The following is a 27733-nucleotide window of genomic DNA, read 5'->3' as shown; positions in this document are numbered from 1 at the left end:
TTGCACGCTTCTTTCAAAACTTTTATTCAACAATATAGAATTCTTTTAATTATAGTTTAGAACTGTCCATCATGATACGACACCCCCTGCAGCCCCCGTGTCCTGGCAGAGACGGGCACAAGCTGGCTAACCGTGGTCCATCAGGGGCTGGGGGGGGCAACAGCCAGAACAGAGGGAAGAACAACTAACCAACAACTGCTTTGCACACCCTTCACATTTCCATGCTTTCTGGGTCAGGAAGAGCTCAACAAGGAACCAGAGGCAGGAGAACCTTTAAGGCCCGGAGGGAAGGGCTGAGGTCACCGCGGGGTGAGTGCCGTCCGGCCCAGGCGCGCCGCCCGCTCCGAGCCCTGCCCGTGCCGCGCAGTCCGCCCGCCGTCGCTCTACACGCGCCGATGGGACGTTTGATTTGGTTCTCATTCTGCTTATGGAAAATTGGGAGCAACAGCATCGGACCTGAGGAGAGATGGGAGGAGGGAAGTGAGCGTCACGGGGCACTGCCAGCTCAGTGCAGAGCTCCTCCAGCACCAGGCGACGAGGAGATGGCTGGGCACGCTGCCCCACGTCCTGCCACCCTCCGGGGTACTCTCCATGGCCCTCTGGATGTGGGGACAGCAGGGGAACCTAAGCCTGGCTTTGGAAGGGGCAAGAGGGGAAGGCAGGACCGAGGAAGGTAATGGGGAGACGTAGTCCAGAAAAGCAGAACTTTCATGGACAGCCAGACACAAGTTTGGACTTTTTTCTCCCCAGCCTCCTGCGTTAAGTTTCCCTCTGCTGCTGCAAATACCTTCTCTAGACCCATTCAAGACTCCCATCATGACACAGCACACTAGAAACAGGCACGGGCAAGGTGGCGAAGTTGCTTACTGCATCCATCTCCTACTGCATCCCTCAGTGCCTGCCAGGGCTCTGGTTTGGAGCCTCTCCTCTTACAAGGCATTCAGCCAAACCCACGCTCCACCTCTGCTAGAAAGCTGGGGCCAGGCCACCTGAAAGGCCAGGAATGAAGATGCATGTCTCTCAGTCCTCTTACTTCCTCAGGACAAGACACTCTTCCCCAGTTCCCAGCTGTCCCTACAAGCGGGAGGACACTTTGCTAAGGTCCAGAGGAGAGAAGGGTTTTCTGTTCCGAGTGAGATCCCTGGGATCCACACCCTCTTGCTCCCAGGCTTCTCTTGCTCAGCTGCTGTTTTCCTCTGGGATCAATCTGTCTCTGCTCATCTTACTCTAGAGCTGGGGTAGGGATGTGGGGAGATAAGGGGCAGGTTGTTCCAGCCTCTCTGCTTACTGCAACCAGGGAAAACCATTTAATTTGCTGGAAGAACAACTCACTTCCTCTGCTTGAGGGTACCAGGAAAGAATTTCTGACTCAAGTTTACAGAAACAATACTTCCCAAAGCACCACCTTGAAATTCCACAATCAGGTTTGGACACTATCAAGCACTCATATACAGCGACCAACATTTTCCACCTATTAAAATTCCCACACTCAACCCATTCTTCTCCACACCTCTTCTGCCTTGTCCCTCCAGAAGCTGGGAATGCCAACACACAAGAGCTGGAAAACAGACAAGCTTCTCCCATAGCAACTCGGACAGGCCATGAGAAACATCCACTCCTGCCACTTCTCCATGGAGCAATTCAATACATGTTTAAAAATCGATCCAAAACTCAATGTTAAAACCCCAAATCAGCCCTGCTGGTAGTAGCACAGCTTAAGAGCACAAGAGACCCTCCTGCCCCTCAGGCCAGGCAGCCCAGAGGTTGGGCAGATGGAAGAGAGGGCTGGTGAACACTTGCCAACACCTTCAGCGGCCTCGGCAGGAGAGCAAATGTCAGCAAGGCCATGTGGCACAGCAGCACATCACAGGCTGCTCCTCAGCCTGGACACACATAACTGCTCTCGTGCACCACTCACCTCCCAGGGTGGGAGCAAAGAAGAACTACTCCCTGCTCAGCACATCTTTAGAAAAAGCCATCCACCCAGGCTGAGAGCAGACGAGCAGGGGGTACACACGTGGAGACCCCCCAGCTCCCAGCCACGCGTCGGTGACCTGGTCTGATCTGCCAGGTAACAGACAGCCTGAGGATGGTCCCTCAGGCACTGGCTGTTTGAGTCCAGTGTACCTCAAGAGCCGACTCCCAAAATCTCACACCTCCTCTGTGGCCCCGTGGCAGCGCAGATGATCTGCCACAGTGAAACTCTCAGGGCTGACAGCATGAAGAACTGCAACCAAAGACTGAGCGAGACATCCCAAAAAACTCAGACAAGAGGGGCTGGAAGAGCCAACCTGCCCTCCTGGAGGAGACAAGGCCTTCAGCTCTCAGGCCCTCTGGCTATCACATAGAGTTGAGACGGCAGACGTTCAGACGTATAGATATTTATTGGTTTCAGTGAATTATACAAATGGATTGACCTGCTGTCGATGCCAATAGAACTTTATTGGAATATGGAATGTAAACAGATGTTTCAAATAGAAACATTGCAACCTTATAAAAAAATTAACTATTTCAACAATGCCGCAGAAGGAAATTCTGTGTTTAGGTGCTGGTGGGAAAACACTATCTCCAGCGTCTAGGTTTGAGTGTCACCAGAACCACTTGATGAAGTTACACACAGAACAAGTAGAGGAGGCAACTGTGAATTGTGGGGCTATAAAGCCATCGAGGGATCTGATGAAAGAACCCACAAGACGAACCCCCCACCCCCCAACAGGATCGGCACCCCAGAATTCAACAAATGGCTGACTTTGTTAAAACACTGTGTGGGATCCCAAGTCCTGGATCAGTAGCTGCACAGCCCCCGCCCCGACGCTGTTTGTTGATCCTCCCCCCTCCCTGTGCTCTCCTCCCTGGCCTCCTCTCCACTCCTCCATCCTGCGGTGCTGGGTTGAACCGCCCCAGAGCTGTGCTCTGGCACAAGTCTGCGTCTGGCACAAATTCTCATGGGAGCCACGTCATGAGGTACGTGGTTGCACACCTATCACAAGAAATCTTGCAACACTGACTTTCCTGAGCTCGGTGGGAAAGTCTGGATAGTCCCTCCCCTCTCCTGCCACAAGAGCAGCCCTCACATTCACAAGTTTCCAAAGCAGGTCTATTGAGTTTCTTCTCAGAGCGAGCCTTTGTCAAACACACTGGAGGGGGGGATCTCCTCTCCCCAGCAACTCGGATCAGTGCCTTCGTTTAAATGCTCCAAACTAATCCTGAGATGCTGCTGGGTTTGTGGGTTGTTTTTTGTCAAACTCCCCCCCGCCCTCCCCCCAACCACCCCGGCATTCACAATTGAAACTGGAATTCAAGGGCCAAATTCAAGCCCAGAGTGAGCAGTAAGGACTTAGACCTCAAAACAGAGTTGCACCTGCTGACCCCCAGCCTGAATTTGGTTCATTCAGAGACTACAAGTCAGAAAGGCAAGTTTAGAAAGAGGCATGCTAAGGGCTGATGGTAGAACGACCAATTTGTCCCCACCAGCGTGGTGGGGAAGGCTGGACTGAGAAGGAAGAGAAGGATCCATAGAGATGTGAACCAGAATCAGTTGTGTGGAGCCCTGGGGATATCACTACATGTTTAGCTCTTGCAAGACCATTTGCCCAGGGCTTTGGTACCACAGGGTTAGAGTTACATTAACCACAACCACCAGAGAGGAACTGAGGTTTATGACCCCCCCCAAGGTTAGATTTCTGCCGAGTATAAAGGGGAGGGGAAGAAGGGGGGGGGGTCCTTGGTTCTTTTCCCTTCACTGTGTGACCGAAGGTTTTGCTTTTATTTGTAAACATCTTGAATTACCCGTCGTTTTCCAGTCCTCATCGTGCTGTTGTCATGCCACTGGAGAGCACAGCGTTTTCTGAGCTGGGCTGGGACTGCTCCTTCACCACTGGATCTGCAGGAGACAGAGCAGGCAGGAAGAGGAAACAGTATTTAATAAAAGCGGAAGCTCCACCCGGGCAAATCCTTCCAGAGAAGCTGCCCTGGAAACTCACAGAGCTGCTAAGGCTTTTGTGGAGCAGGGAGCCAAAATTCACCTCCACAACCCACAGCTCCATCCCAGCAGGCCCCAGCTACTCCACAGACTCACAGAAATAGGGGTGCTCCATGGCCTCCTTGGCAGTCAGCCTCTGTTGATGGTCATATCGCAGGAGCTTGTCCAGGAGGTCGAGGACTTCAGGACTGACCAGGTGTCTGTTCTCGCTGTGGATGAAGTTCTCCCAGCGCTTCCGGGAATGCCTGCAAAGGGACCAGCTGTCACCAGCACAGCAGGACCCAGAGGTCCCGGGGGAATCACCTGCCACAATCCTCCTCTGAGAAGAGAGGCTGTGATGAACGCTGCCTACAGCTCTTCCTTGCACAGGCGACTGCTCAGCAAACACCTGCCGAAAGGGGGAAACCCTCTTCTATACCTACACAATTGTATGGATGTCCTGTGCCTAGGAAAGGCATGATCCTGTCTACAGGGACTGGACAGTGGCATGTGGCAGCAGGCAGGGTGACACCCTTGGGACCAGAATTTCTCTGACTTGCCAGCCAGCCTCACAGAAGTTGTCCTCACTATTCCATCCACCTCTTGTCCTTTTCAGGAATCTCAGCTGGGAGATTCTGAACAACTCAGCCCATGCTCAACTCCAGTGTCTATACCTCCACTTTGAGGATGTGAATGAGCAGGAGGGAGAAGAAACAGGGGATGGATCATAGGAGAGGCAAAAGGAAAGAGCCTGCATTTCAGTGATGACATGATGCAAGCAGCACTGTGACCCAGAAGATCGAGCAGGCCTTTGCTGAGAGTGCTTCCAGGGCACAGACATCAGATTATCTCCCTCTATGTGTCACAAAGAAAAAGGGCAGCATTTCACTTCTCCACTTACTGGCCCAGGATGTCATTGAAGTGTGGGTCCAGTTCTATGTGGTACTTCTTGAGATACCCATAGAGCTCATCTGTGCCCAGGACCTTCGCGATGCGAACCAGCTGGAACAAAAGGCATATTCAGAGAGCAGAAGGGCAGCCCACCACTCTTTTGCAGAGGCAGAGCTGCCCAAATCTAAGAGCAGTCCTTCTGGAAACATCCCAGATGGAAGGAATATCTCCCTTGAAACTTGTTTTTGCAACGCGTGCAGAAAAAAAATTCCTACACAAGGCAGAGAAGCAAAATCCCAGATGGCTTAACCAACATGCAACAACATCCTCCCAGCATGGTGATCTGACCCTCAGAACCTCCCCACCACACACACAGAGATGAGCTGGGGACAAACTTTTCACGCAATAAGCCAGGTAGCAATGTCTTTACTTGGTCATAATTGTCCTGGCCGTGGAAGAAGGGCTCCTTTCGGAAGATCATGCTTGCCAGCATACAGCCTAAACTCCACATGTCTAAGCTGTAGTCATACATCTGAGGGGAAAAAGGAGAAGCTGTCAGAAAAGGCACACTCACCACAGCCCGGTTCCCCAGCTGCACAGGCAGCCTCAGCCTTTGCACTTCACAGCCAGCCTCTCTCCAACCCAGGCAATGCCCTGACAGGCAAAACCAGACAACCCAAAGGTGGCTAAAGTGCAGCCACAAGTGACATCACTGGGTAGCAAGGAGGAGACAGACTCTTACTTGGTAGTCCACAAGGAGCTCTGGTCCTTTGAAGTACCTGGAGGCCACACGGACATTGTATTCCTGAGCTGGATGGTAGAATTCGGCCAGACCCCAGTCTATGAGCCGCAGCTGGACACACAATAAAGACACACAGAGTCAGGAGCCACTTAGGTGGCAAAACCTCTCAATCCCTTGATGCAAGTGTGGAGCCTGGGGTGGAGGGAGGCCCTCTGATGACAGGGAATGCTCTCAGCAGTGCTCTGTTCAGGTTCTTTCCCCTAACATCAGCTTGTGGAGCAAAGGCCAGCTTAGAGAGCTGCTCTGCCTCCTTGAGTCCGAGCACACTGTTACTGCTGGGCAGCTGGCTCCTGACCAGCACCACCAGCCACAGCAGTGGTTGCATACTAGGCAACAGATAAAAGTCTTATCCCACTGTTTAGAGAGGCTGGGCTGAAGGCAGTGTTGATTTTAACTGGGAGTTGAGAGCAAAAAACAGGGTAGGAGGGGGGTTCACCACATCCTGAAAGGCAGACCATCTCCTCTGCAGCCCCAGGGATGGATGACCTGCCATGTTACTGAAGGACAGTGGGTCCAGTAAGAGATTCCCTTCCTTATAATCCTTGCCTTGCCTGTTCAGCCTCTGCTGACTGGCAGAAAAGACCTGTGGAACAGCAACTAGTTCCCTGCTACAGATCCAGGTCCCTGGGGCAGGTACACACAGCACCCAATGGGGTATGAGTACCAGGATGGGGGAAGTCCCTGTGCTGTCCATTTCCAGGGTAGTGAGCTGGGTACAAGCATTTCCTGTGACCTAACTAGCACATCCCAGCAGTAAGGAAGCCATGGACTCCCACTGTGGTGCTCCCCAGGGGGACTTTGGCCATCTCCTGATGCTGTCACAGGTGGAGGGGAGCCACTAAAGAAAGGTTAAAGGGGTCTGTGCAGCTGCCCAGGCTATGGGTACCAGGCAGCAGAGTTTCAAGTTTTCCTGGAAAAACCTTGCTTATAAGCCCTGGTGTCACAGTACCTTTTTCTGTTGGTGGTCTATCATGACGTTGTGGGGTTTGACATCCCTGTGCATGATTCCCATGCTGTGACAGTAATCCAGGGCCTGGCAGACACACACACACATTAGACATGGCTGTAACCACAGGCACAGTGTTAGCAATATAACAGACAGTTCTCAGCCAGGAGCAAGAGCTCATGAGGAAGTGCTGTAACCCTGGCACAAGAAACTGGCATTTTCAGCTCTTATGCTGCACGTGGATGAAGTGGCAACCTGGCAACAAGCCTTTATGGATCTTGACTGCAGTCACAGTCTTGGAACTGTTCCCTGCACAATCATTGAAGAACACGATCCAGAGACGTGTCCCACCCAGTGACAAGCCCAATGCTTCAGCCTGGGTAGCCCTGTGCTTCCTAGGTCATGCTCTCTTCCCCAGAGGGGGATGATTCTTACATGCATACATTTTTATGGCCTTCCAGTGCAGCTTTTCACCTGTGCCCCAAAACACACTTAAGCCAGAAAGTCACCTCTATCCTGCTGATTTAAGCCAAACCTGCAGTTAAAAAAGTGATAGCACATGAGGGAGAGCAAAGCTGCTTCAAGCTTGAAGGCAGGAGCACACATAAGCTCTCCAGCTCCATGACCTTGCACCACTTGCCCCCCCCAACGCAGCTGTTCCCTTGAGCAGGGGGGTGAGAATGTTGTTTTCTCATCTCCAAGGGGAGGGAGATCCATCCATCAACATCTATCAGATGCTATGAAATCTCCAGCAGCATGGAAAGAGGGTACAGCCTGCAGTCATTCAATATGCAAGACACCAGTGCCAGGGAAGCAACGCTGTCCTTGGGCCCCTGCCACAGCAGGAAGCAAGGAGGCAACAGCTTCCATCACAGCAAGGCCTGAGAGAATATCCCTGCAATGACATGTGGCCTCACAACCCACAGGACTCACAGCACTGTGGTCCTGGGATCTCCAGTAGAGGAGATCTGTAACAGGTTACACAAAGTGCTTCCAGGGATGAAGCTGTTCTAGTGTCTTGTGTTGCCAAGGCTGGATCATCTAAACTTCATCATTCCTCCCACCCTAATCCCGGGTTGCCTTAGGCTCTCTCCAATCTCCAGTAGGAAGGTCCTTCCCTTGCAGACAGATGAACAAGCTTGGGGGTGCAGAGAAGAAAGCCTCCCTCAGGCCTGCTAGATCTCTTTCAGTAAGTCTCCTGCAGTCACCAAGTCCTGGAGCACAAAGGGTTTTCCCTCACCTGTTCCACTCATTTCCAGAGGCTGGAGAATTGGATAGTGCCAGCCCAGAAATCCCAAGGCCCTGCTAAGACCTGACACAGCCAACCTGCTGCTCCAGCAGGTCAGCACAGAACTGCCTTGGATGGGTTGAATCTGGAAGCTCTCCCTAATGCCCTGCTACCTCCCACATCCTGCAGCTGGAGACCCCTGAAAAGGGGCAGCACATCTCACAGACCTGCCATGTGGTTCCCTGAGTATTTCCACGGGGAAGTGCAAGCTAGGCTAGTTAAGAGGACGTATTTAGGATACTCCTCAGCTTTCATCAGAAGGGCAGGGAAAGCTTTGGCTGGGAGGTCTCAAAGGAAAATACCAGTGTTATATCAACATATAACAGCTGGCATAACCAGAAGCTTTGTTCCCCACGACCACATTCCCAGGGTTCTGTGACCACAGGGCACTGAGCTGGCCAGCTTATTCTTGATGTGCCCTAGATCCCTCACCCAGAGAAACAGGAATCTAAGATCAAGTGGGCAGAAGTCACCTTCTGGGTCTGCATTTGAACAGTGCAGCAGAACAAAGCCTGCAGCTGGTAATCCCTCTCTTCCAGTCTCCCTAGAAACCCAGCTCTCCAGCCCTGCAAATGCCTCTCAGTGCTTGTCCTGGGTCTGGCTGGAGGGAGTTGATTTTCCTCACAGCAGCTCAATGGTGCTGGAGACACAGGGAGACCAAGCACAGCCCTACCTGGTGACTCCCACTCACAAATGCTTCCTGGGGAAAGGACAGACCCCAGAGAATCAGAGGCTCTTTGGAGGTGACCTAAGGTCCCCAGTTTGGCTGCAATACCTCACAGCAACAAGCCAGGTAACCAGATCTCTTCCCAAGCCTTCCCAGGTTATGAGACATGGATTCTGCACTGAACACAGGAGAAGTAACCACTCAGTAGCACTGCCCCACGAGCCCTGCTACTGCTGCTCTCATTCCTGGTCTCCCCATCCAGACTGCCATATGCAATGCCACTCACCTTCAGCAGCTCATACATATAAAACCGAATATCAAAGTCTGTCAGGATCTGGTACAATTGCTGAAACAGATTTGGGGAGGGAGGAAGAAAAACAAAAGAGACAAAAATAAATACTCCAGATTTGGATTAGTTTCGTTTCCTGCACCCCACTTTTCTCCAGTCATTGACCCCATTCCAGATTTCCTGTGAATGCCACCATTCCCAAGGGCTGTCCTGGCCTCAGACCTGCCAGGGCTACACAGGGAATCCCAAAAGTATGCAAGAGCTCCTGTGAAATGCTACTGGGATCATTCAGACTCAGCTTCTTTCCAGCAGGAGATGGGCAGACTGTCCAAGGAGAACAGGGCAAAAGCCCTTCAGAGCACACTGGAGTTGGCACAGATGATTGTGACTCTCTGTTGTCAAATCACTGTGATGAGTTTGCATGTCAACATCGATGACAGCATTCAGAGCAGGTTGGGAACACATGAGCAAGGTGTCCAGGTGCTCAGGGTGTGGCAGGGAAACAAAAACTTTAACCTAAAGGAGCACAGGGTGGGGAAATACAAAGGGGAGAAGACAGCCTTAGAGCCACAGAGGCTCCCCTCTATCCCAGGATAAAGACTAATGCAACTCAAGAGCACAGAAATGCTTGTGGGGTCAAGGAGAGCACAGCTCAGAGTCACAGGGAAGTGCTTGTTACCAGCATGTGTTCACCACCCTCCTCTCCTGTGTCCTGCAGCTGCTCAGGCAGAAGTGACAGAGATCCAGGGTGCACTTTAACCTGCACTGTGCCACCAGCACCAGCATTGGAGAACTCACCATCCTGCTGCTCCCATGCCAGCTCACAGCTGGCCCCAAATCTGCCTTCTGCTCCATATCTGTCACTGGCAGCGGTGTCAGCCCAACCCCGTTGGGCTGTGCTCTCATCCAGGGAAAGCAAGGCAAGATGCCAGGGCAAGGCAAGGAAGGACACTCAATAGGGCAGCAGTGGGACCAGACCTCTCTGCCCTTTCTTACAAACAAGGATCATCTCACAGCTCAGACAAATCACCGATTGCATCAGCACTGGAGCCAGCTGCCCATCATGGGCACCACTTGGCAGCTTCAGGAAAAATCCCAGAGCAAGGGATTGAAATTCACATTCCAAGAGAGCAGCTCTAGCCCTGGATCCCCTCCAGGCCCATGTTGAGATCCTCAGGTTCCTGCCTTACTCAGGGCCATCTCCAAACAGACACCCCCCACCCCCCGATACTGCTCTTGGAAATCATTTGACAACATACAAGTGTCACTTACACACACAGAGCTTTAACAGCCTCCAGGACACAACTGCATTGAATTCTCGTGAGCTGGGATGATCCTAACGCTTTGGAGCAGCCCACTGAAGCAGACAAGTGAGCAGGGAGCAAAAAAGTCATAGCCACAAGCTATAGAGCTAGAGCAGGGATAGATTTCCTGACTCTGATGCAGGATGCAGGGCCAGCAGAGGACAGCTGAGTCCTTCCAGAAGTCTGTTTAAATAGCTTGCTAAGTAATAAACACTATGAGAAATGTGTGTAAAACATGTCTTTCTGGCATTCACTACCCTGTTCAACTTCATCTGGCAACATCATGCACCTAGGGAAGGAGGAGGGCAGGAGAGGCAGTGGCAGAACAAGGCTAGACATCATTTCCCCAATTCCCTGGCTCCTCTGCCTCTTGCTGCCTGTAAGGAGGGAGGGTCACCATCTGTTGGCATCTTTCTTCACAGACCCACAGTGCTGTCACTTCTCTAACTCGTGGCCTTCAGCGTTGGACCATGATATGCTCATACACTGTTGGGCAAACACCTTCCAAGAGATTTCCCTGGAAGAGCTACCTGTGAAACCCAGTCCCCCCAGTGCCCCACGCTCTGCCCTGTCCCTTTGGAGTAGAACTACCAGAAACATCACTGTGGGGATCACTCAGACCCAGCCCAAATCTGCTCAGCTAGCTGCCAGCACTCTGGATCCCAGGAGGCCTCAGAGACCTGGGCCGGTCTCCTTTCTCCATACAGAGCACAAGGAAGGGCTGAACCCACCCACAGCAGCCTCTACCCCTCTCCAGCTTTTGGTGATATTTTGCCACACATCACATAACCAATCATAAACTAATCCTGTTAGTGCCTGAGGAGACAGAGACACGCTTCCCCTGCCATGGGGCTGACAGGAGCTAAATGCTTATTCCTCTCCCTTGAGTGAGCAGCACAGCTGGCTACGTGCAGGAAGCAGCATCTGCAAAGCAACAGGGTGGCTGTGAGGAGAGACACTGCTTTGGGGTGCAGAGCAGGCAGCAGGAAAAGAAAAGGAAACAGTTCCCAAAGCATTCCAGCCTTGGCAGCCATGCAAGGGAGGGGAATCTTTTATAATTCTGCATCACTTATGCAGGGCAACAATTGTTTTTCAAACAAACTTTGGATGCACAAGGATAAAACACACAAACACATTTTCCCTTACAGCAATTTGGCCTGAAAATTCACCAAAGTGCAGGTGAAGTGGAAGACTTGACTCAAAAGCCCACTGAACCCACAACTCCAACAGGCTGAGCATCCTGAAGCAACCTTCCTTTGTTCACCTTTCTTGCCCATCTCCTCTTCTTGAGCTGCAAACCTGCTTATGTGTTTTAAGAATGAAATAGCAAACCCAAAGCATAACTGCTCCTCGAGAGCTGGCTCTGCCCCCTGCTTTCCTGAGGGATTTGCCTTTTTGGGGCAATGAAAAGCACAGTACCATGTACATTCACAAAATATGTGACAGCTGACAGTGGCTGAATTACAGGCGTCTCATCTCTAGTTTGAAACCAATTAGCAAAAGACATTTAATTTCACTGATGATCCCCCAATTGACCACGTGGCTCTGCAGTGCAGTTTTCATTGAAGGTAGACGACTGTGGGGAGCTTGAGTGCTCACAGATGACAAGTAATGCAGCAGGTCTGAAGGGAAACACTAGCCCTGTAACACAAGCTGCAGAACACGCATTTAGTCTGGTTCCAACTCATCCTCCTGCAAGTACAGTGCCATCCCTTCCAGCAGGGACCCAGACAGGTAATTTAAGAAAATGTAATCAGCTCTGGGGAGGTATCACCTAAGTCTCCTGTTTATACCATCATTTAAAAATAGCCAAACCATGTGGAATATAAGCCTGTGCTTCTGATCTGGAATTGTTCACAACCATGGCTTAGGCCCCACAGAGCTGCAGTTTCTCCCTGTGCACAGACAGCTAAGGAAACCCAGTAGCCATTTTCATGGGTGCACTGACCTGAGCAGCAGTCTGCCATTTGAATGGGCAAAGGGTTAACAATGGGCAAAAGCATTAACATTAAGCAAAAAATAATAATGCTGAAGGAAAGAAACAGCCAGAAAGGAGACAACTGAGCAGACATCCAAGCTTGTGAGCAACTACTGCCAAAAGGACAGAGAAAAAAGCAATCTTGTGAAGTGGTCATCAACCCCCTGCTGCACACGAGCTGCCCTGGGAACCCCCTCACACATCCTGAAGGTGATTTGCCAGTGAGATGCTGGTTCTCAACAGTGCTGCTGAACCCAGACGTGGAGGCAGAGATAGGCAGATTAAAACAAAGAGAAGAGGCCCTTGTCACCTGGATTAGCTCACTGTGGCATTTAACTCCAGCAGAATTTGGCTGCCCTGGGGGATCAGGACTGTGGAGTAGAGAGGACAATGACGGGGTGCTTTCCAGCTGCTTCATGTGTAGAGGTACAGGGAGAGCAGAGGCCTCCAACACAGGTGGTCTCATCTACTTTGTGCATTTTCTGCTTGGCATTTCAGAGCAAGGGAAGAGACAGCTTGGGAGCATCTGCTGACATCAGAAGAAGGCACCCACAGGCACTCTTAAGCAGCAGCAGCTCTATAATCTGCCAGTGAGCTGCAGCCCCAAGAACCTCCCCAAACAGGCAGAGAGCTCATGGGAGTGTAGCTCAACCAACCCACACACCCCAGACACAGCTGGGGAAATTCAGGTTACAAATAAGCTCTGAACAGGAGCAGCCATACCGCATGCCCTGGGGACACACTTGTGTTCCCAAGACGAGTTATTCCTGCCTTGTACCAATCAGCATCAGAAACTTTCTGTCTTAGACTTGCCCAGCTGTGAATTTGGAGTTCCCTGAGGAGCCAGGCTTTCTCCCAGGAGCCTAGAAGAGGTCTGCTGCAAACTCATACAGTTGTTTCTAATGCAACAGCCAGAGATGAGCATTGTTACTTCTGCTGTGGCCAGCCCACTGCTCCTTACTGGCTCCAGCAGTGCCTGCTCCAGCTCTCCATGTGGCTGGGATGGCTGATGGATCATGGACTCTGAGCCCTTCATTTTTCAGTTAAGACTCCCTGTTGGCCACCAGCCTCGAGGTGCTGCTTAATACTCAACTTCATGAACACATTTCAGTTACTGGGTGATATCTTGGATGACAATTTTTTCCTCTAAGGACACAACAGAGTGGTATAATCACATTTTGACAGGAGAAACATAAAGCAATCCTTAGCAAGGTGCAAGGAACCTATTTTATCTCAAGCCATAGATTAAAAATAAAAAATAATTAATTAATTGATTAAAAAAAATTCTCTAAATAGAAAATTAAAAACTTCCAGGATCAGCCTTACAGAGAGGCTGTGGGTCACCAGGAGAAGCATAGGGGTACATTCCCAACACACATGCAGCACTGAACAGCCCAGCTGATGTCAACGAAGCTCAGGCAAACCAAACCTGCTTTAATTAGCCCTGAAAGGTCACCACACAGCACTCCTCTCATGGCTGTTTACTTGATGGAGGCAACGCTCATCTCCCCGCCCAGAGCTGTCAGGGCAGATGCTGCTGCAAGTTACTATTATTCTGGCTCCTGCAGTAACTCTCTACATGAGATTAAACAGCACTAAGACCCCACTGCAGCATGGCTGCAACTCTGGCTATGCACACACATCCCATCTGGCAGCATCCAGCTCGCCAGACCCACCCCAGAGGGACAGAAACAACGTGTCTTGCCCTGCACACAGATGGTCTGGGAGGCAGCTCCTCCTTTCCACCAACACCAGTCCAGAACTCTGGGTCTTTGGTGCATCTGCTTCCTTTAAGGCCTGTACCTACACCATGCTCCAGCACAGGCAGGAAGAAAACCCACCATCCCATAACATGGAATGAAAGAGATCCCTGAACAGTGCAGGAGGGATGACTGCTGGCTTTTTAATGGCTCCATTAATTCTCCACCACTGACTTAGTGACTTAGGGTAAAGACTCACATGGGGGAAGCAAAGATGCCATTAAAATAGGTGTGGCTGCTAATTACAGATCCCTTTTGTCTCTCAGTCTGTTGCTCCCAGCCAGAAACATCTGAGTAGCAGAAGTGGATGGAGCTGCACTCAGAGGACCCTCCTTTTGGGAATGGGTAATACCCCTTGGAGCTCCCCAGAAATTAGAAGAGCCAGGGAATATCCTGCAGCCTCAGGCAAGCAAAAGAGCTCTCAAGATGTATTCAAGAATGCTCAGTACCCTGCTACGAGGTCCACTGGCAGTGGGAACGTGTTTTCCAGTCTCTGCCACCCCAAAGTCCCCAGGTCTGAAGGATTCCAGAAAAAAATTGGTGTCACCTGCTCCATCAACTGCACTGCTGTAAGCAGAGCACCACAGCACAGGGATTAATTTGGGCTGAATATATAGCACAGCAGTGATTACTAAATTGAGAGGGCAGTAAGAATATCTAACCTGTTGAACTTACTCCTCAGAGCTGGGAGAAGATGCAGCACACAAACTTTTTATTCCTTTTAATCTAGAGCCCAGTAACAGGTTTCTGACTTACATGGAGAAAACAAAGTGAAGCTGACATAGGTGAAAACTCCAAACTCTCCCCACAGCTCTTGAGGGTTATCTGGCATTTACAGCACTCTTAACAGAAATGGGAAGCCTCCCTCCTCCACACTCAAGCAAACTCACCTTAAAATCTGTGTTATTGATGTACTCAAACACCAGAGCAGGGGTCTTTGACTGCAAGGGAAAGAGAGTCATGGTTTAAAACACCCACTTGACCTTTCTTTGCTCCAAGAGACCTTAAAAAGCCTTTGCTTCCTGCCCAACCCTCACTAGGGAGAGCAGGGCAGCAGCAAGACAGGGAGAGCAGCACAGCCCTGTTCCTGTAAAAGGCAGAGGCAGCTCTCTCTGCTTATACCCCACAAGCCAAGTACCACCTTGGCATTGTGGCCAGTGCTGCTCCTCCCCACGCCAAGGGGCAGGGACAGCAGTGGGCAAGGCAGAATGTGTCACCAGGAGCTAAGCCCTCACAGCCTTCCTTGCAGGAGGAAGGTCAGCCAGGACTGCCTATGCTAGAGCAGCATCACTTCCTCTCATGGCTGCCAGCAGGATGGGAGTCACAGACCTCAGCCAGCTGCTCGTCAGAGAAAACTTCCTGGGAATGGGTCAATTGTGGCAGTGCAGACCAATGACATGATTGCTGGTCACTGGGTAGGACAGCAACCAGAAGGATCAAAGTGCTTCATTTCCAGTTGCCCTGGCTGGTACTTAGGCACCAGATGCCAGACAAAAGCTAGAAGGCTACGGGCTCTACTTTGTTATAGGGCTTCAAAAGATTTCCCCCCATCAGCCATGAGAACTCACAGAAGACAGAGAAGGGGTCTTAAAGAGTCTGGGGAACATGGAAAGGAACAGGAGCCCATCCAAACCTGTCCCATGCCTGCAGCCAGAGGAAGGGCAATCCCACCACACACGACACACGGGCACCTACCACTGGATCCTTGACAGTGTCAATCAGATTAATGATGTTGGTGCCACCACGAAGATTCTCCAGAATCTTAACCTCGCGTTTTATCTTCTTTTTCTTCACTGGCTTAAATAGACAAAAGAAATTAGAAGTGAGAGTCCTTTCAGAAATGAACACTGATTTCTGCCACCGATTTGGACCAGAACACATCACCTACCCTCCTCCCACCCTCACAAAAGAAAATTTTTAGCTCCCAAAAGGAGACAGACACCTTGCATGAACTAGAATTTCCCTCTCATTCATGAAACCTTTCCCCTCACCAGGGGAAATCAAACTACTCCAGACCAACATAACTGTGACTCCAGTGGTTAAAAGCACCTTGGACTGCTGTGTGGTAACCTCAGCACACTGATTCTATGTTGTGCATTCAGAGCCACAGGATGAGCATGGTGGACCTATCTCTGCTTTTGCTTACCAGCACAAACCAGTTTTTTACTCCTTAATCCCAACCTGTTTTCCCAACGAGTACTTTAATCCCACGAAACAATGACCTGAGAGTCTCCAACACCAAGATTTCTAGTAAGCTCAAACACTGCTATGCCTGTGTGCACGTGTAGTTCACTATCACCCTGAGTGCACAGCCCCAACTGCACTGCATGCCACTGCATCCATACACCATGATTGGTTTTAAAGCCTACAGACATTTTAAACAGTTTTAACTCCTCCTCTAATCTGTGCAGTCTCAGGAGCTCTCTTTGCAAAGTAAGCTTTTTTCTGGACATCACCCTGTGCAGAGTGACAAAGAACAGCTGCTCCCAAGGCAGGGACTCGGAGCTTGGGTTGGATTTTACACTCTGCTGATCCAGCGGTTCACTTTAATGCAAATAATTGTTTCTGTAACTCATCCACTCCCAGGACAACTCTAGTTCTGTGCTTGCTGGAAAAGAAAGGCAGCTTAGAGGAGATAAGAGGTGAGACTTTCTTAATGACTCTTGGCTAGTGACCAGTGTGAGCAGCACTGGCTGCAAGTCACCAAGTTTAGCAGTCCTTCCTTGCAGAGCTGGAACATCCCCTCCTGCCCCACAGCAGCACTGGAGAGAGCTGCAGAGACATCCTGGAGGGACTGGTGGAGCCCTGTCTCTGAGGTTTGCTGATGAAAACACTTCTCTCTAGGCATTTAGCTTTGTAAAACATTCACCATCCAGCACAGAGTCTGGTGTGTGAGGAGGGGTGTAATGCAGAATGGCAAAGGTATGAGGCACCTTACCAAAGTGATACACATTAGCAGATGTCTGTGTGAAGGACAAGGAGCCACAGGAGCTCAACAGCTCAAACTCACCACCTCGCCTCTGCTGTAACCTCCCACTTCAGGGTGCCGATGGGGCAACTCATACTCCCCATACAGGCAAATCCAAGGCAATCCCTGTTTCAGACCCCTCACACGAATGTATGAGCAGACAGGAGAAGGAACAGAAGGTTTTATATAGTGGGAAAATATGGCATTTATGTAAGTGATAAAATATGCTGTCTTTCAAGGCTCTTCAGGTGGCTGGAACCTTCAGATTTGAATCCTGTCCTTCTCCACTCGCAAGTTAAAAGGCAGCAGCTAGACTTTCAAGCCAAAAGATGAGAATCTCAGCCCGAAGCAAAGTGCCAAAAATAACACCGATGCCGGCACAGGGAGCATCAGCACCTCATAAAGCCACTGTGGAAAATGGCAGCAAGGCCACGGCAGCTGCCAGCCAGAGCTGCAGTGAGTGGGGCAGAGCTCGCCGGGGAGAGGGCAACCAACAGCCCCGGGGCAGCACCCAGACACAGCTGGAGCTGGTGGGAGCTTGGAAAGACAAGGAGAACCAGCCAGAGCAGGGGGATGTAAACCAGCAGAAGTGAGGGCTGTATCTTTGAACCCCAGAGGAAGATGCTTCACCAGGGACTGATTTCATTTATGTCAGCGTGGGGATGGACACCACCCTTGCGTCACCCACATGCACAGATCTTACCAGAAGGCCAAGATGGAATTAGAGGATGTAATTTGGTTACTCTGCTTGTCCACTGAGGCAAATGCACACACAAGCTGTTTTCCAAGGAACTTCAAAGAGGAAGCTGAGGTACTGCCATCCCAAAGGCACTCACTGAATCACAAAATCACCACAGACATGCATCACAGCCTCTCTGCTGCAACACTTGCACCTGATCAGGAGCTGAAACAGTGCCTGAACACAGCCAAGAGGACCCAAAGCCCACTTTGAAATACCCTTTTCTTTGTATTGTAGTCATTTCAAGGGCCTTTTGCATCAGTTACGTAGTGAAGGATATCCCTCTGAGATTTCCCTTTCTCCTTCTGTAGTAACTACTGTTCCCACAGGGGCAGAAGTTGTTGCCTTCCAGTTGTTTCCACGTTTCCACATTTTTCAGGATGGGAAAATGATGCTCTGTATTATCTCTATCAGAAATCTGGCCCTACCCACCACACACTTATTAAAAGACAAGAGCAGGCAGAATCAGTGACTTTTGGAAAAAAAGGAGAGAAGAAAGTTGGTCTTTTTTTAATGAAATGCCTGCAGATAATTGCCAACAGCATCATCTCTGACATCACTGATGGAAGATACTCCAGCAAACACTGTCTCAGCAAGAGGGAGAGTTAAAAGCCACTCGCTGTTTGCACTTTTTCTTGCTAAGCTGCAGCAGTGCAGAGCCCAGGCCAGGTTGTCCACACATGGCCACACCATCTCCACATCAGCTGTGAGCCAGGACAGGGCTGTAATCAGTACATCATCAGAGTGCTCTCCCTATGTGCAGCCAGCGCTCAGAACGGGGTTTTCCACCACTAGGAAAACAGGGATGAAGCAAGGAGAAATGCCACGGGCTGAAGTAATGTCATTTTAGAGGAAAAATTACTGCCCAGGAGTGTCCTCAGAGAGAGATGAAGGGGAACAGAGCATTTCCCCGTTTCAGATTTGCAGGAGAAAACAGGTGGAAAAACCGCTGGCCTCCTCCTCCTCACTCCACAGAGCTTTCACTGTGTCCTGCCCACATGTCCCACGCCATTGCTCCAGCCACAACCGCAAACGCCGCCGGCCAGCCAAGGGCACATCACTGCCCAGTAACCAGCTGCAAGTCCAAGTAACTGCTTCCAAGCCCAAGGTCTTGCGTCTGGCAAGTCAAGCACCTCAGTGCAAACCACTCCAGCACACGGCACACTGGAGGGAACCATTCAAACCAGACAAACTCTGTTGATTTTGCTCCTGTCCCAGACTCCGGTACTGTTGAAACCACAGGCAAACAGCAGCATATCAGCCATGCACTGGGATTAAGCCTGGGTTGCTACAACTGTCTCTCACAGTCACCCGATCTGTCTCTCCAAGGATGTTGACTCCAAACACCCATGGATTAAATGTGAACTGAAGCTATTATGGCCTCCAACCATCTGCCTCTCCCAGCAGGGATAGCTTCTAAAACACCGACCCTTGCAGCCAGAGTATTTTTAACCGTACTCATTTAAGGCTGTTCTATTAAACCAGGATATGAACAGCAGCATTTCAGGTTGTTTCCTACACGGGCCAATCCTCCTGCCCTGGCAGGGGGATTTCCAGCAGAGGAAGGGAGCAGCCACCTCGGCAAAATGAACTGCCCTTAAGTTTGATCCGAGTTTGCAAGGCAATGTTTTATACAGGTGCAGACTCCAACTCCATCTGTTCCCACACCAGAGGCATTTCAAGCTTTCCTCCATGTTGGGATTCTCCAGTGACCAGTATGAGTCAAACCCTTTCCCTCTGAAATGGGCTCCAACACAGTCTCTCTGCTCTATGCAAACACCTATTTCCACAAAATCTGTAGAAACTTGACAGCTTGGAGACTTCTGTCGCATTTGGTTGAAATTGGCCAACCAGTGCAAAAACTACTGGGGGGAGGAGGGGGAGAAAGGCTGACAGACAGCAGGATTGCATAAGGCTCGTTTCCATAGGAAACCAGGCTAAAAGACATGTCTCAGTTTAACCGTGTCTACACTGGGAGGGGTTTAATTACTTCTACTGCAGCAGTACCCTTAGAACAACATTACTGTCTAGCACAAGCCAGTTTTCCAGATTCCCAGGAAACTGCTCCTTCCCCAGGCAAACTGGAAGTGAGGTGGCTGTAGATGGTGGAGACAAAACATGCAGTTCATGGCTGTCCACTACACTGAGTGCCCAGAGAAGAGGAACAAGGTGACCTCCAGCCACAAGAGGATGGTCTCTGCTGGACGCAGCAGCTCTCACTCGACTGTCCCCAGTCACCTACCCTTTGCTGCAGGTTTCCCACCCTATCAGACAAATGGATCCCATAAGGTTGCTTCAATCCACTTGAAAGTCAGGCAGAAGAGGCAGAGACAGCAATGCAATGCCATCCCTCTGCAGAGGTGAGAAATGGCACAGGATAAGCTTTGCAGTCAGGAAGATGCAGAAGAAAACACCCCTGTGACCAAGAGAAGAGATCCTGGGTCATTTTCCATGAGAACACGTAAGCTTGTAAGCAGGGAAGGAGTCCAGCTGCAGCAAACACCAGCTGGGAGAATTAACATTGTTTGCTAAAATAAACCTTTAAATACAAGGCTGCAGCCATCACTTCCTGTCTTGAAAAAATAAATGGCTGCCTGGTTAATCATCTTTTTTGCCTGGTTTCTAAAGCAAAGGGAGCACACGCTCTTCTGTCAGGTGCTTCAGTTCCAGCCTTCCCCAACAACCCGGGGGCCCATTGCTTGAATTCAAGCAAAGAGAGAAATTAGATTTGTGATCCAAAGTTCTCTGCGTATTTTCACACTGTGAAAAGAAAGCAGTGACCAGGAAGGCATGTGAAATAGTAGCTAAGTCCAAAGCATAAAAATCATTTTCCATTAGCCTAAAGCAGGCAGGCCAGCAGGGCACACAGACTGCCTGCTGAGGAGCACACGTGCTGCTCTGAGGAAGTCCCAGAAGGTGCTGGGTTTTGCCCAGCAGGTGCTCTGAAATGGAACTGGGGTTAGCGCAGCAGGGAAGAAGGTTTAGCAGTCAAAAGATACAAACCCATGAGAAACTGAAGTGATGTATTCCATCACCCCACAAAGATCCATTCTTTGCTCACCAAACCTGAATAGCCTGGAAATACCATGAAGCTTCCAGTGAACAAGCAGGGAAATCTGAACACACAATGTCCAGGACCAGCAAAAGGCTTAAGCAGCATCCCTATGACAGGCTTTAAACATTTAAAAGCTGGCACTAGAAGCTCATTTGTCTCTAGCATTATCAAAAGAATCACAATAATCGGCCTATAAAGCCCGACGCCAATTGCTCAATAGGAAAATTGGCTTCAGAGCAGCTCTGCTTATTTTGCCAGACATCAGCTGGGAAACCAAATAATAGTATTCAACAGAGCTACAAAATCAAGGAGCCCACTCGTGTTAATATTCTGTTGGTTGTTTGCATCTTACCACTTCCAGTGTGGGATTTCAAACTTTCACGTACCCTGAAACTCCTAAAGTACTTTCACTTTTTTAGTTACATAAAACATACTTAAGCTCGGTAGAATATCCCAGCACATGTTACAAGGGCAGTTTCATTCTTTCCTTCAGAATGCCTTTCCTTCCAACAGTCCCCAAACTGCCCTCCTGGGGCTTCAGGGTTGCCCACGATACATCAAGACTTCTGCAGCCAACTAAAAGGGAGGTGCATGAGGACCAAGCCCTGATCCCCACCACCACCATTATGTGGGATGGGAATCATTCCTTCAGCCTCTGCCCCAGGCCCCTGTGAACAGGCACAGTGCTGTATCTCACCCTTCTCCACACAGGAGCTGGAGCTTTGCAGCTCATCAGCTCCTTGGTGCTACACCACCACCACGAGTTACCAGCTGCACCTCCAGGCCTCTGCGAGACACCCGGTACTGTCCCAGTTGGTCTCAGCTCAAACAAGGCTGCCAAGCTCAGTGTGGGCAACTGGTGTTTAAAAGAGAAGAGCTGTGTACCCAGCTCTCTTGCAAAAGGGCTCATTTCAAGACTGCCAGAGGAGGAAGTGGGCCAGGGGGAGCTGATACAGTGCATGCAAACACAGGAGGAGCGAGAGACACAGAGCCACCAGGAGCAGGCATTGAACGGCTTTGGTGGAAGGTCACCGATCCAGTCAAAAGCTCCAGCCCCAGGGACCAACATCATCCAATCCTATTTCCCTGTGCAATCCCTTCTGCACACCAGCACAGGAGTCGTTTCGTCCCTCATCTAGAACATACTGATGTATGTGGGCTCTGAGCTTTTAGAGACAGAAGAAAGCTCACCAGAGCCACAGGGCTACCTCCCCCATCTGGTTCTCTAGCTACTAGAGATAATCTGAGTTCAACACTGGAAGGACCTTCCAGCAGTGCCTGGTATGAGCAGCCGCTCTGGAGGGTTCACAAAGCCCAAATGGGGCAACAGGGGAAAAACAAAGCCAAACAAACAAGAATGCACTTGTGAAACCACGTACATGGTTGAAAGTTCCAGTGCATGGACTCAGCACAGAGGGACAAAAGCCACCAAAGGAGAAAGGGGCTATTTCATCACTGTGGCACAACCTCCATTTCATTGGTCCCTCTCCTTGTAGCACCATTCTTCCCCTACCTCCACCCACGTGTTGTGCCTATGCAAAGAGCAACCACACAAGGAGATAAAACAGCCTCTTTCTGATGGGTTTAATCCTTTGCAGGCAAGTAGAGTGTACATGGACACATGGGCGCATCAGGAAAGCAGGAGGACTCCTGACTCCTGTACAGACCTGCCAACATGGATGCTGTAATCTCCACTCTGAGCAGACACCGGGATGGAACAGGAGACTGGGCTGTGAAGTACAGGGTGGTACAGCCAACACTCACCAACAGCCCTAACTGCAGGTAACTCTAACAGCACTGTTCTCACTACAAAATATCACCCACAACAGTTACAAGAAATTTGGAAAGTTAACCTTTGGCTTTTAGAGTAGCAACAGTTCCCTCGGGAACACTGTTACCCCAGACCAGAGGATTCGCTTTCAAGGCACACTGGGAGACACTCTGGAGCTGCATTAGCAGCTGAGAAGCTCATCAAAGGGACAGCACAGACAGACCTCAGCAGCCCACCAAAAATCTGAATCTATGTTGTTAGATATGGAAGAGCAGAGCTGCACTTTAGATACCTGCATTGGACATAGACCATACATGACTCACTGGAAACAAGCATGTCTTAAACTTCCTTCGTACGTGCTGAGGAATGTCAGACCTCATCCTGGGAGTCAAACCTTAGCATCAAATTTAAGCAAGACACGACAGCACGTACAGGACATGTTCACACAGTCCCCCTTCCTGGCATGTCCCGCCCCGAAGCAGGCAGGAAGCATGTCCACAGCTGTACTGATGCCAGCCAGATCAAAAAGCCCACAGGAGCCTCCAACACCAGTGAGGCACTGTGGGAGCAGAGCTGCTGGCTAACTCCAGGCCCTCCTACCCATGAGGGGTAGGAAGGTCAGTATAGTGCAGAGTACCCCCGGGATTTTTTTTTCCTGAATCTTTGCTCCATGAACAGGTTGAAAAGGTGGGGAGTTGCCCTCCACCTCACTTCTCAAGACAAAAGCTTTTTGGCAGGAGGTGTCTGTGTGGCAAACCAGGCTTCTGCCCCACTGCTTTGCCTACGCCATCCTACGCAGGGCATCCTGATGTCCTGCTGCAGCAGAGTGAGAAGCAACCTGCTTGTTTTGCCTTTTAAAAAAGAGCTGCAGAGTTTTCCCAGGAAAAGTAACATTAAGAGTATCATATCTGTAAAGAAAAGCACTTGACCCAGGAAATGGTAATGTCATTGTTATCTGCATGTTCTTAATTCTCCTCCTTTGCTGACACATATTATGACCACAATTAGCAACATACCATTTTCCCATAGGATTGGGCCTGGTCCTGCACTTGGGGTAGCAGAACTGAAAGGACATGCTGGGTACTGGCCAGGGAAATGGGGCACCTTGCTTTATGCAAGCCCAAAAGGCCTGGGGCACTGTGGTGCCAATCAGAGTCATCAGCTCCCTGGCCTTGTCCAGTGCCAAAGTCTTCATGAGGCACTCGCAAACAAGGTGAGTGGCTGCTGGAAAAGGAAGATCTGTTATCTACCCCTTCATGCAGCACTAAACCAGGACCTGTGCTCTAGTCTCAGCTTTGTTTAGGCTGAGGGACTTGCCCAAAGTCACACAGGAAATCTCTGTGGCTCAGTTCTGCATCAGACAAAGGGTGATAAAATTTCCTGACCTCTGTGGAGGAGGGTACAAGATGTTCAGGTAGCACAACACCAAAGTAGGGGAAGAAAAGGCAGAGTCAGAAGAAGTACTTGCTCTGTGCTAGCTTGAGCTCAGTAAGGATAAGATGCTTCAAAGAGCAAGGCTGGGAAGAGACATCAGTCACTTCCCACGAGGCAGAGATATTAAAACAGTGACTCTTGCTAAAATTCACTCTAACACATAACATAAACTGTCCTTTCAAAGAAACTTAAAGAGAAAGAAGCAACTGTGCTAAACAGCCACATCCATCGCCCAGCAGCAGTATTCCCCTTTGTCCCATCCCTGCAGCCATACAAAATCCTCAGCATTTCTGGTTGCATTTCCCACCTCACAGGATCTGAATTCCTCCTGAATTTGGAGGAACAGAGACACCCAACCTCTTTGCTAAGGCTCCACTGTAGATACATGCAATTACATTTGCAATTAAGTTTGAGTCTAGTTACAGGAAACCAGAGGCAATTTCCACAGATCAGAGTGATGTTATTGCCACACTTCACAGGTTTTCATAACATACACAACGTGGTATTCTGAAACTCACTTTTCACTGACCCACTTTCCACCGAGAAGAAAGTTCATCTTTATTTATCTGGACCTTCTGCTTTTCCTTGCTCGCTCCCAGGAATGCCGTCTGCATGTTAATGTAAGTGGGGAGAGCCAGGGGAACCAGTGGCAACACCATCCGCTTCAAATCTGGGACAAACCAGTCTCCTGCTTGCAGGGCATTAAGGCAACACATTCAGGCCCCAAGGAGAAGGAGCACCCAGCTGCCCTCAGATGACTCTTGCCAGCTGACTCACCGTCCAGAGCTGACAGGCTCCCTAGACGTGACAGAGTTCGGCTGCCACAGGGAGAGGAGCATCGCTCCAGGGGAGGCTCTCTGGGCTGGGAAGAGGCAAGGAGCAAGATTTCCAACGACTTTCCCTGCAATCTCTTCTCAGCCTCCTGGTGCCTTTCTATGTGGGACAAGACCTGGGACCTCAATAAACCACAGTAGTCCTGAAGAGGCCATCAAGGGCTCCAGAGCAGCGTGCACAAGTGCACAGTTTCCCCAGTCCAGCCACAAGCCATCTTGCCATGAACGCCAGCTCTGCACTGGCTACCTGTGCCTAGTGTCTCATTGCAGAAACTCCTGCCTGCACCTACTTAAAAAAAGACAAAAGCTCAAACCACATAAAGCATCTAAAGGAGGGGGAGGCCCAAAGAGCATGCCAGAGGAACTTGGCTTGGCAAGGGCACGTGAGCTTCCCCACTCTGCCCTGACGTCAGGCTCAGCCACACGGTCTCCCAAACAGCTCACCTGGCCACCTCCTTGCCCACAGCCAAAGTCAGGGTGTGTGTGCCTCCTCCCAGAGACAGATGGAAGATCATACCTTTCCCAGGAGTGCTGGCTGGACAAACCGTGACAAGTTCTCTGGGAAGCTAGGGCAGATCCCAAGGAAGCAGGCACAGTGAGTGAGTGGGGATGTCAGCAGAGACTGCCAGACACACTATCCAAGCGGATCTAGCAAATGCCTTAAGGCTACAGCCCTGCAGAGACACATGTCCTAGGGAGCTGCTTTTCTTAGTGGCTGCAAGGGCACACTGAGCTCAGACCCCCCTGCACACTGTGGATGAACGGGTGCCCAAATTCTCAGAACACCCAGGGTCAGAGACCGGTTCCCACGTGCTCCTGGGGAACAAGTGACAAGTGTGGCTGGTCCAACAAGTGACAGCCACAAGTGTCAGCCAAGCCAGAACCAAATGTACTTCAATTCTAACCTTTCATTTCTCTCCCCTGCCTACTCCCAGATCATCAGCACAGGGTGCTGCTCAGTTACCACAGCTTGCTGTGAGCCTGTTGCTTCAGTGTCAAACACAGTAAGGCATGCTCTGCACTCAGCCATCCCAAACTACAACCTACCACTGCTGCACAAAGGTCCCCATGGCCCAACCCCACTAAAGCTAACACCCCAGCACACGGGTCCCTGTCGCTGACACATTTTGGATGGGCTCCTTGAGTCTCCTCAAGTTTCCACAGTGTTTATGGTCTGACTGTGCTGAAGTTCTTTCCTATGTTAGATCCTCTAAAAAGGACTGAATATAAAATTTTGCTTTTTTGACTGCTGAGCATCCCGCAGCCTGGCTCTGGAAAGGCCACATGCCAGCTGTCTGGAGGTTAACAGAAGGATTCCCCCCTCTGGGCTTTGCATTCCTGTTGACATGGCAGTCCCTGGGCTGTTTTAGACAGGCATTGCCAGATCCAATTTGCCAAGCACATGCAACGCTGTTCAAATGTCAGGACTCGTAGCTCTCCCCCTCCAGAGGAGCTCCCAGCCCAGAGCTATGCTGGACAAGGAGGGGTGGGGACATCAAAATATTGCTACAGCACGCAGGACACCAAATCCATTTCCAAACCCACCGTCCCAGTGCCCTTAACAAGCAAACACAAGTTTTGCGACGAAAGAGGAGATCCAACAGCCCTTTGGCCCTGCCAACCCAGCCCTCTACCCCTCGCTCCCAGCCACCACGAGTTCGCACACCATCAACGGGACACTCACCTTGAGGATCTTCACGACGACCCTCTCGTTGTTGGTGATGTTGATGGCCTCAAAGACCTCGCTGTACTTCCCTCGGCCGAGCTTTCGGACCAGCTGGTAGTCGTCCTGATTGCTGCGGGCACCAAGAGGAGAGGGGCGGTGGGGGTGTGTGGGTATAACCAACAGGGCAGGGGCCGGGGGAAGGGGGGTATTCCTCTCCCAGCCTCCCCCTCCGCCGCCCGCAGCCCCCGGGAACCGCCCAGCGCGGGAGCGGGGGGTCAGGGAACCCTCCCCGCGGGCCGAGGCCCTTCCCCAGGAGGGCGCGGGGGGCCGGGGGAAGGAGGGCGGATCCCCGCGCGGCGCTTTACCCCCAGCTCGGGACGTGCGACTCGTAGTCCCAGTACTCGCGGCTCCTCAGGCTGTTCACCTCCGCGTACACCCGCGCCCGGCTGCCGGCGGCCGGGCCGGGCATGGCGGCGCCGGGCGGCGGCTGCAGGAGGAGGAGGAGGAGGGCGCGGGGCCGGCGCGGGAGGCCGGCGAGGCGGGGCGCGGCGCGCAGGAGGGCGGCGGCGGCGGGCGGCGGCAGGGCCAGGCCGGAGCGGGGCCGGGGCGGGGCGGGGCCGGCCCGGGGGCGGCGGGCACGGGGCCCGCGGAGGTGCCGAGGCCCGGGCCCGGTGCCGGCGGCGGCTGCAGGCGGGGCCGCCCCGAGCGCCGCTCAGCCAACCCGGAAACGGCGCCGCCGCCACCGCGCCCGCACAGCGCCGCGCGGCGCCCCCCGGCGGCGCGGAGGACCGGCCGCCTCCTCTCCCTCCGCCCTGGCACCCGCCGCTCAGCCGCGGGGTCCCGCCACACGAACACCCCTTGTCCCCTGTCACTTGTCGCCTGTCACAGCGCTGGCACACCCTGGGGCCTCGCCTCAGCCGTGTTACCCGCCACAGCCTTCTCTTGTGACACACCCCGCCACACCCTGACACGCTCGTCACTCCCTCGGGCCCTGTCAGCTCTGCCGCCCTCGTCACTGACCTCAACGCGGGCACACCGCTGTCACACCGTCACCCCCACCAGCACCTGCCGCAGCCCCTCTCATATCCCTGTGGCAGTCCCTCGTTATCCCCATCGCCCCATCACCTCTTGACACCTTCCAGCTGGAGGAAAGGCTCCATGTGCCTTTGGAGGGGCTCGCAGAGCCACGTGTGGCTGAGGTGAGGCACCTCTGGAGGTGACCTGATCCAAGCCCTGATCCAACCTGATCCAGCTCCAGCAGGGCCATTCAGCACTGGCCACCCAGGGCCGTGTCCAGATGGCTTCTCAATACCTCCGAGGATGGAGCCTCCGCAATCTCTCTGGGCAACTGTGCCAGGGCTTGGTCATCCTCACACTGAAA

At 51.5% G+C, this 27733-nt stretch overlaps 1 protein-coding gene across 2 annotated transcripts; it reads right to left on the bottom strand.

Moving 5' to 3' along the window:
• Positions 1-27084, bottom strand: CSNK2A2 (casein kinase 2 alpha 2). 2 transcript variants are annotated; one of them, XM_051801795.1, is made up of 12 exons: positions 26718-26883; positions 26371-26482; positions 15582-15683; positions 14777-14827; positions 8842-8901; positions 6604-6687; positions 5595-5705; positions 5283-5384; positions 4863-4963; positions 4079-4227; positions 3790-3883; positions 1-456 (listed from the first exon to the last, which is right to left on the bottom strand). In XM_051801795.1, the coding sequence occupies exons 1-11, from the start codon at positions 26819-26821 to the stop codon at positions 3807-3809; spliced, it is 1053 nt and encodes a 350-aa protein (XP_051657755.1). In that variant the 5' UTR covers positions 26822-26883; the 3' UTR covers positions 1-456; positions 3790-3806. The 2 variants fall into 2 exon arrangements, with proteins under 2 accessions (XP_051657755.1, XP_051657756.1); XM_051801796.1 differs by lacking the exon at positions 1-456 and having other exon boundaries at positions 2366-3883; positions 26718-27084.
• Positions 27085-27733: the final 649 nt, after the last annotated feature.

The sequence above is a fragment of the Manacus candei genome, unplaced genomic scaffold (genome assembly GCF_025592945.1).
Source record: "Manacus candei isolate 608988 ecotype Guabito, Panama unplaced genomic scaffold, ASM2559294v1 h1tg000053l, whole genome shotgun sequence".
Taxonomy (NCBI): domain Eukaryota; kingdom Metazoa; phylum Chordata; class Aves; order Passeriformes; family Pipridae; genus Manacus; species Manacus candei.
Note: the sequence above shows the minus strand (reverse complement) of the source record. Positions and strands in the feature narration are given on the sequence as shown.

Excerpts from the sequence above, each read along its gene's own strand:
- CSNK2A2 (XM_051801796.1), bottom strand. The coding sequence starts at position 26,821 with ATGCCCGGCCCGGCCGCCGGCAGCCGGGCGCGGGTGTACGCGGAGGTG. Across the intron at positions 14,828-15,581 it reads ACACTGTCAAGGATCCAGTG|TCAAAGACCCCTGCTCTGGT; the intron begins GTAGGTGCCCGT and ends TTTCCCTTGCAG. Across the intron at positions 4,228-4,862 it reads TTCAATGACATCCTGGGCCA|GCATTCCCGGAAGCGCTGGG; the intron begins GTAAGTGGAGAA and ends GTCCCTTTGCAG.